At 44.0% G+C, this 15,697-nt stretch overlaps 1 protein-coding gene across 1 annotated transcript; it reads left to right on the forward strand.

The window, feature by feature from the left end:
- The first annotated feature begins 485 nt into the window (after nt 1–485).
- Nucleotides 486–13,571, forward strand: LOC141350970 (tripartite motif-containing protein 16-like). The gene is made up of 6 exons (XM_073856854.1): nt 486–1,234; nt 2,679–2,774; nt 2,970–3,201; nt 3,334–3,522; nt 3,600–3,638; nt 12,767–13,571. Exons 1-6 carry the CDS (start codon nt 644–646, stop codon nt 13,288–13,290), a joined length of 1,671 nt encoding a protein of 556 aa, XP_073712955.1. The 5' UTR covers nt 486–643; the 3' UTR covers nt 13,291–13,571.
- Nucleotides 13,572–15,697: the final 2,126 nt, after the last annotated feature.

The following is a 15,697-nucleotide window of genomic DNA, read 5'->3' on the forward strand; positions in this document are numbered from 1 at the left end:
ATAACATGTGTTTTAAACACACTTAGATATAGCAGCTAGAAAACAGTAACAAGCCAACGGTCAAGAGTCAAAGTCCAATTAAAACAACCACTGATCACAATAATGGTGACTTTAAATGAAACAGACAACATCTTAACATAAGTTAAGAAAATGACTCTACAAGTAAGATGTAAAATGCAATTTTATATCTTAGACAGAGATGTTGAGAAAGAGGATAACAGAGCTTTTAATTCTGCTTCATTGTTACTTTTAAACACTCTGTAAGATGGGACAATATATACATCCAGCAGTGTTTATTTAACTCTGGGGATTTTTCTGTATGAGGACTTCCTGGGGGCTAAGTGAGGGCTGCCTGCGCAGGGCCAGCGCTAAAGGGCCAACGTTTTTGCCAATGAGCAAACCTGCGCGGGGCCCTTAGACTAGCCCTAAGTGGGCCCATAAAGGGCCATCGTAGGCTTACTTGCAGGGTTGAGACTGTGACTTTCTGTATGAGACTCACATCTAGTGGATTTGTTTATTATTTGACTGACACATCTGTTTGTACACGTTTCATAAACACAACCAGGAAATTCTTTGAGTTCAGAGAAACTGATTTCAGGCTGTCGTGTGTTTAGTTTTATTGTTTGTAAGTAAATACGGTGAAATGGCAGAAGCCAGTATTTTAGTGGATCAGGATCAGTTCATCTGTTCAATCTGTCTGGATTTACTGAAGGATCCAGTGACCATTCCCTGTGGACACAGTTACTGTATGAGCTGTATTACAGACTACTGGGATCAAGATGATCAGAAGAGAGACTACAGCTGCCCTCAGTGCAGACAGACCTTCACTAAAAGACCTGTTTTAAATAAAAATGTGGTGATTACCGAGATGGTGGAGATACTGAAGAAGACAAAACGGAAAGCTGCTTGTCCTGATCACTGTTTTGCTGAAGCTGGAGATGTGAAGTGTGACGTCTGTACTGAGAGAAAACACAAAGCTGTCAAGTCCTGTCTGGTGTGTCTGAACTCTTACTGTCAAAATCATTTTAAACTTCATGAAGAACTTCACTCAGGAAAGAGACACAAAGTGACAGACGCCACTGGACGACTTCAGCAGATGATCTGCCCTCAACATGAGAAACTTTTAGAGATTTACTGTAAAACTGATCAGATCTGTATATGTTATCTGTGTATGGTGGGGAAGCACAAAAATCATAATACCATACCAGCTGAAGAAGAGAGGACTGAGAAACAGGTAAGAGATGTGATCTGTAATAAATGTTTCATTATAATGACACCAAAGCTACATTTACTAAAGATCTTTATATCTTAAGGTAACACATACAGTATTGTTCAAAATTATAGCAGTACAATGTGACTAACCAGAATAATCAAGGTTTTTAGTATATTTTTTATTGCTATGTGGCAAACAAGTTACCAGTAGGTTCAGTAGATTCTCAAAAAACAAATGAGACCCAGCATTCATGATATGCACGCTCTTAAGGCTGTGCAATTGGGCAATTAGTTGAATTAGTTGAAAGGGGTGTGTTCAAAAAAATAGCAGTGTGGCATTCAATAACTGAGGTCATCAATTTTGTGAAGAAACAGGTGTGAATCAGGTGGCCCCTATTTAAGGATGAAGCCAACACTTGATGAACATGCATTTGAAAGCTGAAAATGGGTCGTTCAAGACATTGTTCAGAAGAACAGCGTACTTTGATTAAAAAGTTGATTGGAGAGGGGAAAACCTATAAAGAGGTGCAAAAAATGATAGGCTGTTCAGCTAAAATGATCTCCAATGCCTTTAAATGGAGAGCAAATCCAGAGAGACGTGGAAGAAAACGGAAGACAACCATCAAAATGGATAGAAGAATAACCAGAATGGCAAAGGCTCAGCCAATGATCACCTCCAGGATGATCAAAGACAGTCTGGAGTTACCTGTAAGTACTGTGACAGTTAGAAGACGTCTGTGTGAAGCTAATCTATTTTCAAGAATCCCCCGCAAAGTCCCTCTGTTAAAAAAAAGGCATGTGCAGAAGAGGTTACAATTTGCCAAAGAACACATCAACTGGCCTAAAGAGAAATGGAGGTACATTTTGTGGACTGATGAGAGTAAAATTGTTCTTTTTGGGTCCAAGGGCCACAGGCAGTTTGTGAGACGACCCCCAAACTCTGAATTCAAGCCACAGTACACAGTGAAGACAGTGAAGCATGGAGGTGCAAGCATCATGATATGGGCATGTTTCTCCTACTATGGTGTTGGGCCTATTTATCGCATACCAGGGATCATGGATCAGGTTGCATATGTTAAAATACTTGAAGAGGTCATGTTGCCCTATGCTGAAGAGGACATGCCCTTGAAATGGTTGTTTCAACAAGACAATGACCCAAAACACACTAGTGAACGGGCAAAGTCTTGGTTCCAAACCAACAAAATTAATGTTATGGAGTGGCCAGCCCAATCTCCAGACCTTAATCCAATTGAGAACTTGTGGGGTGATATAAAAAATGCTGTTTCTGAAGCAAAACCAAGAAATGTGAATGAATTGTGGAATGTTGTTAAAGAATCATGGAGTGGAATAACAGCTGAGAGGTGCCACAAGTTGGTTGACTCGCAGAGACTGGCAGAGTTTAACTTGTAAAAAAATCACTCTAATGTACATTTTATATGTTAAATTATTATTTATAAATCCAACAGAAAGAACTGAAGGAGACACAGAGAAAATATCAGCAGAGAATCCAGGAGAGCCAGAAGAAGCTTCAGGAGCTGAGAGATGTTGTGAAGACTCATAAGGTGAGTTTTGATCAGAAGAACAACTGCTGTCTGCTGTTTCAGATCTGTTTCAGACTCAGTTAAGACTCTCATTCAATCAGTCAGTGAGGAGTTCAGTGCTGGATGACTTTGACTGAAGTTCACTGTGTGATGTACCAGTAAGAGCTGAGTGAATGCTGCTGATTCTAATGCTCCTCTCTCTGTGTGTCCTAACAGCGCTCTGCACAGACAGCAGTGGACTACACTGAGAGGATCTTTACTCAACTGATCCAAACCATTGAGAGAAGACAATCTGAGGTGACACAGCTGATCAGAGATCAGGAAAAGACTGCAGTGAGTCGAGCTGAAGGACTCTTGAAGCGACTGGAGCAGAAGATTGATGATCTGAGGAGGAGAGACGCTGAGCTGGAGCAGCTTTCACACACAGATGATCACATCCATTTCCTCCAGGTAACAGAGATCTGAAAACACAACAGTGATCTTTAAGAAGCGAAGAGCATGTTTTACTGAGATTATATTTTCTATGAAATGTTTCAGTGTCATCAGTTTATGTTTGTGTTGTTTGTCTTTGTGTTTGTGTAAAGTTTTCAGTCTCTCTCTGTTCCTCCTGGATCTTCAGACTCACTCAGCATCACTGCCAGCGCTCTCATCTCTTTTGATGATGTAGGAAAATCTGTGTCTCATCTCAGAGAGAAACTGGAGGATTTCTGTAGAGAAGAGATAGAGAAGATATATGATAAAGGTAAAGCACTTATTTCTCTCACATCATGTAAAAATAATATTATATTTTGTAGAAAACGAGAGAATATCACTCACTGATTCTGAATGAATATTTTTTCAACATAGTTACTCCTGAACCTGAGACCAGGGAGCAGTTCCTAAAATGTGAGTCTCAATAAACAAACAAATAAACACACTGATGCTGATAAAGACATGAACAGTGATAATCTGCATTTCAGTCATTTTAAACTCCTCTAATGATACTCATGAATCAAACTGAATGTGCAGAATAAACAGAAAATAAATAACTGTGCTCACTAACAATGAAACATAACTGTGAGATAGGGCTGGGCGGTATGAAGGTATATTCCATTACCACGGAATAAAATATCAGACGTAACACTTTTTCTATTCCTTCTATTCCGCACAATGCAAATAAGTGGGCGTGGTTAACTCTGCCCTCCCGCATGCTAGACTGAATGTGACAGAGAAACTTGTAAAATAATTCACTCATAAAAAAATGAACAAGTTATTTGTGCCAGTGAATCCACCAGGGGTTTCGCAGCGAGACTCGCTCTCTCTCTCTCTCTCTCTATGCTCATGCAGCAGCCGACCGTTCACTTTCAGTCGATCACTACGACGACGCGTTGTGACCGACGAATTGGGGAACCGCCACTCACTCGTGTCACGGTCGGGTGCGTCTTTTTAAAGATGGCATTCCGCCCGTTCTCCGTTTCTGGATGCAGCGTTCCGTGATAGTTCATGCTCCATCTGTGATGGCATGTCTATGGCAGATTTGCGGAGACGGGTGGCGTTCCTCCGGGAATGGCCCCCGCCTTCCAAGCCTGATGCTGCCAGGGGTGCAGCTGCTAGACTGGCGAAGGATGACCTCCGTATAACGGTGCTGGGTCGGTCCGCTGGGTCGTCCAGTGGCTCCCAGCGCCCTGATCCGTTGCCAGCTGAGGTCCCGATGGATAAGAGCGGCCTGTGTTCTACAGTGTCCTCGTGCTCTGTTGAGCCTCCTCCGGAGACGATGTCCACCGTAACGTCGGAGGGGGGGTTATAAGCCTTGGACGCCGATCCAGACCCGCTTCCTCCTTCGGGTAAGGTTGCGGGGCCTGCGTTCGACCCTGAGATGGCAGCCATGTTCGCTCGGGCAGCGGTCGGCTTGGAGTGGACTGAACCTCCCCCACCCGAACCGTGCCGCCTCGATGATTGGTACTTTGGGGGTGCTTGGGCTGCCCAGTCCTCACCCCCCATGCCCTTCTTCCCCGAAGTGCATGAAAAGCTGACGCGGTCGTGGACAACCCCGTTTTCCGCCCGGAAACGGCCGTATCAGCCTTCCCCTCTCACCTCTCTCGAGGGTGGAGATGCCAGGGGGTATACTCCCCGGGGCTCTTCTAAGAAGTGAGGAACCGGTCACCAGCAGCTCGCCCCGCCCGCGCAGCCCGCTACAAAAGGTGGAAAATGTAAGAACAAGTGGCCCTGAGATGGGCGACCTGGAGATGGAGGGGATCGCTCTTAGGGAGATGGTGAAGGCACCACTCCCCCCACCGGAGGAGGGCCGGATGGGGAATCCTTGGTTTCGTTTTGTTTCTGTTCCGCCGACTTTTCAGTCGGCACCCACTCAGTCACAAAAAGAGCTAATTCCACTTTTATCTCCAGGTCTTCAGAGGAGTACCAGGGACTCGAGCGGGCTCATAACCCCCCTCGTTCTCTGACTCTTCAGAGGAGCGCGGGAGAGACACACGGGCTCATAAGCCCTTCGCGCTCTCCGACTCCTCAGAGGTGCGTAGGAGACACCTACGGGCTCATAACCCATCGTTCTCCTCCTTCGCCAGCAGGTGCATCGAGTGGCTTGAGGCATCCTCAACAGAGTCTCACCTGCATCCCCCACCCACCAACGGACTCAAGTGAGTGTTTTCACACAGAACACTGCTGTCGGTGTGGCCGAAAGGCACACACCGGCGATCACCTCAGCTGCACACACCACGAGTACACCGATCGTGCCCTTATTCAATTCAATTCAATTCAATTTTATTTATATAGCGCTTTTCACAAGTGTTAATTGTTGCAAAGCAGCTTTACATGAGAAGATGTAGAGGAGAACACAGAAAATCAATAGATAATATAAGAAGTAGAGAAAGCGGTTAAACCGTACAAGCGAGCATATTAATAATGTAACGTATACAGTAAAGTGCTAAGTTAAGCCAAAGTTGGCTGACTCTCCCTGGGACGAAAAAACCCCCTAGGAAAAAACCCAATGGGAAAAACTCCTAGAAGGACAAAAACCCTTGGGAGGAATTAATATATATTTAAATATATATAGAAACGGTAGGGATAGGAGGCGGGTAAGCGAATTAAACTGGTTTAGCCGGTGGTCGTTGGTCGGGCATCGGCTGGTCATCACGTTGAAGGACAGCCAGTGGATCAGTGGTGCGATGATCTTCACAGCAACAGGAACTGGGTCTGTTTGTCTCATTGTCCTTGTGGTCGAGCACAAGACAGTACTTCTCGCACGGTGTCTGGGGGTGTGGAAACAGCTTCCCAGCCCATCGCATTTGCTTTTACGCACGATTCATCTCGGCTACGCGATTCAATTCTCCCGGTGTCCCCCCAAATTCTCCTACATTCGTTTCACCGTGGTGAGAGCTGCCAATGCGCGCATCCTTCTTGCAGAGATTGCTGTCCTCCTGGCCAAAGACGCGATCGAGCCGGTCCCTCCAGCCGACATGAGGTCAGGGTTTTACAGTCCTTACTTTATTGTACCCAAGAAAAGTGGTGGCTTGCAACCGATCCTGGACCTGCGTACACTGAACCATGCACTTCACAGAATGCCGTTCAAAATGCTGACGCCCAAACGCATATTTCCATGCATTCGTCCAAATGATTGGTTCGCATCTATCGACCTGAAGGACGCGTACTTTCACGTATCGATTCTCCCCCGACACAGGCCGTTTCTCCGCTTTGCATTTGAGGGGCGAGCATACCAGTAGAAAGTCCTCCCATTCGGAGGTGAGCGCATTTTTGCGTATCTAGACGATTGGCTCATTATAGCTCAAACACGTCAGACGCCTTGCTATCACAGAGACTTAACTCTAAAACACCTCGCTCATTTGGGTCTTCGGGTCAACTGAGAAAAGAGCAAACTTTGTCACGTGCAGAAAATCTCTTTTCTCGGTATGAAACTGGACTCTGTCGATTTGACAGCTTGTCTAACAGTTGCGTGTGTACAGTCAATTCTGACTTGCCTGAATACGTTCAAGAACAAGAGCACTGTCCCACTGAAACAATTTCAGAAGCTACTAGGGCATATGGCAGCAGCAGCAACCATGACACCGCTTGGGCTGCTCCATATGTGACCGCTTCAGCATTGGCTACACGATCGAGTCCCAAGGAGAGCGTGGCTGCACTGCGTTCACCGTGTTATCATTACACCTGCGTGTCGTCGCACTTTCCCCCCGTGGTCGGACCGTGATTTTCTTCAGGCCGGTATACCTCTGATTCAGGTCTCCAGGCATGCAATAGTTTGCGCAGATGCCTCGAACACGGGTTGGGGAGCCACTTATGACATGCTTGTGGCTTTGGGGGTCTGGTCGACACCCCAGCTGCATTGGCACGTAAACTGCCGCGAGATGTGGGCTATATATCTTGCGCTCGTCCGTTTCAGCAATGAGTTATGGGGCAAAGATGTATTAGTCTGCACAGACAACACTGCGACTGTTGCATACATCAATTGCCAAGGTGGTTTACGCTCGTGTCACCTGTCGCATCTCACCCATTCCCTCCTCACTTGGGAGTCAGAATAATCTGAGGTCTCTTCGTGCCATTTACATCCCGGGTGCGCTCAATACAGAGGCGGATGTGCTCTTTTGAGCTGTGCGTCCCAGCAAATGGCTACTCCATCCTATAGCGGTTCAGCAGATTTGGAGACATTTCGGCAGAGCGCAGATAGATCTGTTTGCTTTTCCAGAGACGGCCCATTGTCGCCTGTTTTATTCACTAGTCGACGACTTGCTCGGCGTGGATGCACTGGCACACAGCTGGCCGCGAAACATGCGCAAGTATGCATTGCCCACAGTGAGCCTCATTTGAACAGACACTGTGAAAAATCCGGGAGGACGAGGAGAGCGTGTTTTTAGTTGCACCATACTGGACCACCAGGAGTTGGTTTCCAGAACTCTCACTCTTCGCGACAGCCCCTCCCTGGAAGATTCCCCTGAGGAAGGACCTTCTTTCTCAACAAGGGGGCACATTATGGCACCCGCGCTCCAACCTCTGGTGCCTTTATGTGTGGTCTCTGGACGGAGCGCGGATGTTCTGAGTGATTTAGCGCAAGAGGTATCTAACACTATCGCTGCAGCACGAGCACTGTCTACGAGACAGGCTTACGTGCTTAAATGGAACCTGTTTGTCGACTGGTGTTCTTCTCAACGAGAAAACCCCAGAGAATGCCTGATCAGAGTCGTGCTTTCATATCTCCAGCACCGTTTGGAGAATAGGCTGTCACCATCCACCACTAAAGTCAATATCGCTGCGATATCCGATCAATGTTCTTAAACCAGTAAGAACACTGAAGGTTTGCTCGTATGTCGGCTTGCAGCCTCTATTTTGGTGCTGCACATTTGCACCATTATGGAAGGCCATTAGTGCAAAAACGTTACGAAACTGTTTTTGTTCTTCTCCACCGCCCTGATGGCTGATGTCGCGGAGCATTGGCGGTCAGCCTATCACTGATGTAATCTCTGTAAACCTGTGTAGGCTAGGCGCCCACAATGTATCCCCTACGTGGGGTTCCTTTGAGTGTATAGTCCGTGGGGTTACAATCCTCCACGTTTTCACTTAGCAGAGCCAGCTCTGCGTCTCTCTGTCATACCATGTACTGTTCAGAGACCTGTATATGAGCAACCTGTTGGTTGTTTCATATTCTTATGTCATCCAGTTAAACCTTCTTAGGGGATGGCTTCCGCAGTGTTTCTAGTTCCGCCAGTCTAAGTCGCTTCCCCAGTTCTCTGGTTCACTATCGTGGGTTAAGGAACAGGTAGTGACCAGCCTTCTGCAATAAGCCTCAGGTTCCGCCCCCTACGTGGAGGGCGGAGGGCTTCTGCAGGCACTGGAAGGGTCCAGCTGCAGTGGCGTATTGGTAGGATTTCCCAATTTGCCGTCACGACGTGACGTCGTAATGACCGACTAAAAGGGCATGTCTCTGTTACATATGTAAACCTTGTTCCCTGAAGGAAGGGAACAGAGACGTCACATCCCGTAGCCACAGTTTGCTGTTCCATTTCTGTTACCAGGCCGGGCACCATGCTCAGCTTTCTCAGCAAATAATATAGCTGATTTGGTATTTTGCACCTGCGGCTTATATACGCACCTGGCAGGGTGGCGCAGGCATTATGCAAATACCTGCATGCCAAGTTCATTGGCATTTTGTTAGTTTCTCGAAGTAGATAGGTCTCTGCGAAGTGGTTCCCCAATTCGTCGGTCCCAACGTGACGTCTCTGTTCCTTTCCTTCAGGGAACGAGGGCTACATCTGTAACCGAGACGGTCTCTCGCATGCAGAGGTCTCTCTAGGCACGCACAAGGCACATAATGCTAATAGTAATAATGTTTTCTGAACTTTAAGCAAACTAAGACAAAACTCGCGTTTATATCAGTGACACATATTTGATCGGAAAGACGAGAAAGAGATGCAAATGTTAGGGTCTAGAAAGTAAAGGGCGTCAAGACCTTAAAACAGCCTTGATGATCAGTGCTATCATTACATCATAGCACCTGTCATATTTATAATATCTATATCTAGAGCTTCGTCTCTCATATACAAGTATTTATCTTGTCTGTAGGTTTTTGCATATATTTTAGCCTGTTCACTTCACATATTGCCAACTTTTATGTAAGGTATGCATAAATACAAAATACAATAAAGGCATACTATAGCTTCAATAGTCTATAAAATGAATAACTCAATTATAAACAAGGTTCTGTCTTATCAAGACTTAATCTGTTGTTATCTTCTGGGCATCTGTCAGGATATGAGACGGGGAACAAGAGAACCCAAGCGCAGTGGATGTCAGGGAGTGAACAAAGAACATTTATTGACACGACAATAAAACAAAAGCCCACGAGAGGGCAAATCTCAACATTAAACATGATATATCAAATACATACACAACTTGATTAACAAGACTAAACTAAACTGAAGAACAACATGGCAAACAGCAACAGGGCACGAATGAACACAATGATCCAGCACTAGACAAAAGACAAGAGGAGCTTAAATTGGGAAACTTAATGAGGGTAACACAGGTGCACGGGATGAACTAATAATGAATAATTACCAGGGAGAACAAGGGGGCGGGGACTAAAGACGAGACACCAGAGGCATGGTGGTTTCAATGCAGAATTTGATATAGTTTGTGATTAGTGACACTTTTTCATCCAGACTGCCCTGGAAAATAGCCCAGTCTGTGCATGCAAAGGAGCCCTGTAGTTGTGTCATTGCATCATCCGACCATTGAGTGGCGGTGTACGTTTTTGGCTTGATTCGTTTCAGTTCCGGTTTGTATTGCGGAAGGAGGAGAATGACGTTGTGGTCCGATGAACCGAGTGGCGGGTGAGACCGGGCTCCGAAGGCGTTTGATATATTGCCGTAGCACAAGTCCAAGATGTTATCCTTTCTTGTGGGGACATCCACGCACTGATGAAAAGACGGCAGGACATCGCTGAGTCTACAGCTGTTAAAATCACCCAGGATAAACGCAGGAGCCTCGGGATATTCAGCTAGCATGGCGTTGGTGTTGTCAGCTACTAACCCTGCTGCCGCGTTAGCGTTAGCACTGGGTGAAACGTAAACACAACTGACGATCACCGTGAGAAATTCCCTGGGTAAATAAAAGGGACGTAGGGTCACCGTTAGCATCTCCACGTCTGGTGTGCATATCTTTTTGTGGATTTTGATGTTTTCACACCATCTGTTGTTAACGTAGATGCAGATCCCACCACCTCTCACTTTGCCCGACTGACGGGTCCTGTCAGCTCTTACGATGGAAAAGTTATCAAGACTGACCTCGGACTCCGGAACTTCATCGTCTAGCCAGGTTTCTGTGAGGGCGATGATGCAGGCGTCCTTATAGGCCCTCTCCACCAGGCATTTGGCGTGCAGCAACTCCGTCTTGTTCCTTAGAGAGCGGACATTATCCAGGATGATGGAGGGGAGAGGGGGCCTGAACGGACGCCTCCGGAGTCTTGTTCGCACACCTCCCCGTCTGCCTCTACATCTCCGTTGGATCTCTGGTGGAAGTGCAACTGGTGGTTTTTGGTTGCTGTGCGTGGAGGCCCGGAGATGTAGGAGATCTGCCCGGCTGTAGGTGAGTGATCCCGTGTCGCTGACTATTAGTGCCAGCGCCGGGCTGTTGTTGGTTATCCATAAAATAATAAATATGATGGCAAGTATTTTGTGTAGATCCGGCATTGTAGACATTAGACAGACAATAGACAGACAGGATATGGTTGACACTAGGACTAGACTCACAATACGTGAATTAGAGACTATACAAACAGACCGACGAGAAACCGAGTGATGCCGCCGCCATTGAACACTGATTGACTGTGTGCCGTCGCAGCAGAGCGTGCACCGAAAGGATACAGCAGAGTCCTGATATAAAACCAAACTCTCATGGCAGAGTCCTGACAGTAGCCTCCCCTTAAGGAGCGACTACCAGACGCTCCTCAGGGGAACACACAAGACAAAACCAAAACACTAGACAAAACATACATGAGTCCATGGGTACGCAAAACAAAGTCTATGAAACAAAGTCTGTAGTCACAGCTCCGCGGGACAAGTCGACCGCGAGAGCTGTGCGGGACTGGACAACTGCGCAGGCTAGGCGGCCCAGGCCGCGCTGAACGCGCAAGCTTCTGGGGCTCCGGTCGCGCAGGACGCACTGGCTTTGGCGGCTACGGCCGCTCTGAACACGCTGGCTTGAGCGGATCCGGCTGCCCTGAACTGTGCTGGCTTGGCGGCTCCAGCTATGCTGGACGCGCTGGCTTGGGCGGCTCCGGCCTCACTGGACGCGCTGGCCTCGGCGGCTCCATCCGAGCTGAACCTGCTGGCTTTGGGAACACCGACCGCGCTGAACGCGCTGGCTTCGGCAGCTCCAGATGGGCAGAACGCGCTGACTTCCCCGACATCGCTGCTGGGTTCAGTTGTGGTGGGATCATTCTGTCAGGATATGAGACGGGGAACAAGAGAACCCAAGCGCAGGCGATGTCAGGGAGTGAACAAAGAACATTTATTGACACGACAAGAAAACAAAAGCCCATGAGGGGGCAAAACTCAACATTAAACATGATATATCAAATACATACACAACTTGATTAACAAGACTAAACTAAACTGAAGAACAACATGGCAAACAGCAACAGGGCACGAATGAACACAATGATCCAGCACTAGACAAAAGACAAGAGGAGCTTAAATAGGGAAACTTAACGAGGGTAAAACAGGTGCAAGGGATAAACTAATAATGAATAATTAACAGGGAGAACAAGGGGGTGGGGACTAAAGACGAGACACCAGAGGCACATGCCACAATAACCAAAGCCATGGCCTCCACATTAAACAAGATACTGTCAGAACTCTGCCATCACAATAAAACATAAATATAAAACCAAACTCTCGTGGCAGAGTCCTGACAGCATCTGCACTTTAACATTATTTACTTTAAATTGTCATATTTTAAAATGCGGTGAGCATTTAGTTAAAAGCTAGAGTGAGTGGCAAATTTCTGTAAATTATTATAATCAAAAAACAATATACACTGAAAAACATGTATACCGTGAAATATTCCGTTCCGTGAAATAAAATGACTCATTCCGTGAAATAGATTGTTGGTCATTCTGCCCACCCCTACTGTGAGATCAAATAGCAGTTCATTAATCAAGTTTTTCATTTAACATAAAAATGTATAAGCCATTAAGTTTTTAAATAAACATAAATGATCCACACTTAAATAAAATGATAACAAAATATATTTTAAGGTGTACAACTACAGAACAGAGGGACTTTGACAATGTCCACACATTCACAAACCTTTTTACACACAGGATTATGAAGAATATAACAGTAAAACAATCAGATTAGATTCTGTCTATACTGCAAATGATCTCTCTTCACTTCCTAACACATTGACAGTCCTCAAAAACTAAAATAAATAAGACTTGGAAGTTTTATTTTAATTATTGAAATGTAGAATTTTACATTCAAACAATGTTTTTGAATTGTCTCCATCAGATTATCATCACTTCACTGCAGATCTAAACACAGCAAATAAAAGTCTCTGTCTGTCTGAGGGAAACACAGTGATTAGTAACAATTACAGAGTCCAGCAGTATCCTGATAATCCAGACAGATTTCATGGTTATCTTCAGGTGTTGTGTAGTAAGATTGTGAGTGGACGCTGTTACTGGGAGGTTGAGTGGAGGGGTCAGGTGTTTATATCAGTGTCATATAAGAGCATCAGCAGGAAGGGATTGGGTCATGAGTGTGTGTTTGGATTTAATGATCAGTCCTGGAGTTTGTACTGCTGTGACTCCAGTTGTTCATTCAGGCACAATAACATTGAGACTAAACTCCCTGTAGTGTTCAGATCTTCTAGAATAGGAGTTTATGTGGATCACAGTTCAGGATCTCTGTCCTTCTACAGCGTCTCTGACACAATGACCCTCATCCACAGAGTCAACACCACATTCACTAAACCTCTCTATCCTGGGTTTTATGTTTATGAATCAGTGAAACTGTGTGATATAACAATATAGATGATACAGAGAGTCTTTAAATGATTTTGTCATATTAGAAGTCTGAACATGATAAATCAACAACAAAGAAATAATAAATCTTTCATTTACTAATTAGTAATTTTAAACAACTGATTATAATGTTACATTTTAATAATTGTATTTTGTCCTGTCAAACAGAGGTAGCTGTACAGTAGTTATTCACAGTTAATATTATTCATCTACAGCCATGTATTCTTTTATGTGTACAAACCACTATAAATAAAATGTTATACAAGCCACTAAAATGTATGGGTCTAAATTTAAAAAAAAAACTCAGTTAGCTTATTTTTAAGACAAACATTTAATTTTGACATTTAATTTGACATTAGTTTAATCCAAATTATACAATACTGAATATTCAACAGTGGATTATACTAAACATTTCTAACAATATGTTTAAAGACCATCACTAAAGTAAATTAATGTCTGAATTGCAGATTAGTTAAATAAAATGCCCCAGTACAATAAAACCATTAAAGGGGACATATCACGAAAATCTGACATTTCCATGTTTAAGTGCTATGATTGGGTCCCCAGTGCTCCTATCAATCTAGAAAATGTAAAAAAAAAATAACCCAGTAATTTAGTTTTGGTAAACCATTCTCGGCAAGCATGTGAAAAATTAAGTAATTGAAATTTGGCTCCCCTTATGATGTTATATGGGGATCTTATTATAATAATACCACCCCTTAATCTGCACAATCCAACCATGGTACTGCCATTTAGTGCAGAGAGAAAGAAAAAAAAATTCACAGCACAAACCATCATTATGGTGATCAGAGTTTGCATTTCATCAGCTCATTTGCATTTTAAAGGACACACCCAAAAACAGCACAATTTTGCTTGCACCTTGTTACTTGCTGGATGTATTTATTAGGGGATGTTATCACAACATTTAAAGGAGATATTATTTACACAGTATAACAATAGAGACAACCAGAGACAATGGGTAAATTGTAAGAAAATAAGGTGTTTGTTACAAGCACACTCACACACGTGCTCTGAGTAAAAATGGGAAAAGGTAAAAAGATGAGTGACGCCAAATAAAAGAAATAATCAAACCAAAACCCCAAAATAACTAAAACCCTCAAACTAAACTCACTACCAAAAAGAAAATGTTGAAAAGAAACTGAAAGCTTCGGCGTATGCGATGCCCAAACTAAACTCCCTAACTAATAATAAAAATACATAAACGGCAGTCACTCATAACTAAATTCTAACAGAAGGTGTTTAGAAAATAACAAAGGCTTACCTACGCCTTTTCCCAAGGTCTCTATAATGATCAACAAACTACGTAGCTCTGTTCACAAAGGTAATCATTCTGTCCATTTACGAGGTCGCTCAGCTTCCAGTATAAGTACTCAAAAGTTAGTTTGTAGTTGGAAACAATTATGAATAAACACAGGTGTTTACTCGTCCTTCTAAACAAGTGAACAGTACACTCATGGATAAGTTACCAAGTGACAAAAGCAGGGACGGATTATGGCGATGATGTCCCCTGGGCACGGATGTCTCAAAGGCCCCCTTCACCATTTTTTTTTTGGGCAACAGCGTTGCACCTGTATGCACAGGGCTCAGTGTTGGTTTGCCTCTGCCTGTATGCCCCATCTTACAGGATTAACCCTGGCACTAATACGTGGGGAGAGAATGCACACAATATTCTGTACTTTCACACCACAAATTGGTTTATTTATATCTCACCAGTATCTGTCATACTGCCAGGCCCGGCTGCAGGATGAAATGACTGAGGGGGCATGTGAAATTGTTGAGGGGGCTTAACTTTATACCATCAATGATACACTGAGATCTCGCTTTGAAAAGACATATTTTTAAATGCAGCAGTCAATAAAACACTCCATATGCAACTGCACAGCACAGGTAACCAGAAACTCACTAATGATGATAGAGCATGAGATATTATTTGATAGACTAGTAAGCAGGGCTTGACTTAATCATAAAATGACTTTAATTCGAGCAAATTTACTTGGTTTAGCTATATTAGATGCAGATTGAATTTCAAATGCAGTGTGCCCACCCAAATTAAGACTACATTTATTAGCTGGTATATGGTATATTAGTATAGATCATATCATATATTTAGGTGCATAAAAACCTGCTAGTAAGGCATAAATAGGTTAGCTTTGAATGAATATATTAAAAGTGGAGCAGGGGTGTAAAAGATTAACTGAAAAATAAACACAAAACCCCTCGACAACCACTTTAAATATTTATTAACAGCAGTAAATACTATCAAGAAAAGTATATGATTTTTACTCTCAACTTGTTTATGCAGATTGTATTTTATATGCTTGATCATGGTTTCTGTTAAAAGTGATTTAAGACTTTTAATGACAAATGTCGAGAGGGAATTATTGTTGTCCAAAGT

This window comes from Misgurnus anguillicaudatus, chromosome 2 (assembly GCF_027580225.2).
Source record: "Misgurnus anguillicaudatus chromosome 2, ASM2758022v2, whole genome shotgun sequence".
In the NCBI taxonomy this organism is placed as follows: Eukaryota; Metazoa; Chordata; class Actinopteri; order Cypriniformes; family Cobitidae; genus Misgurnus; species Misgurnus anguillicaudatus.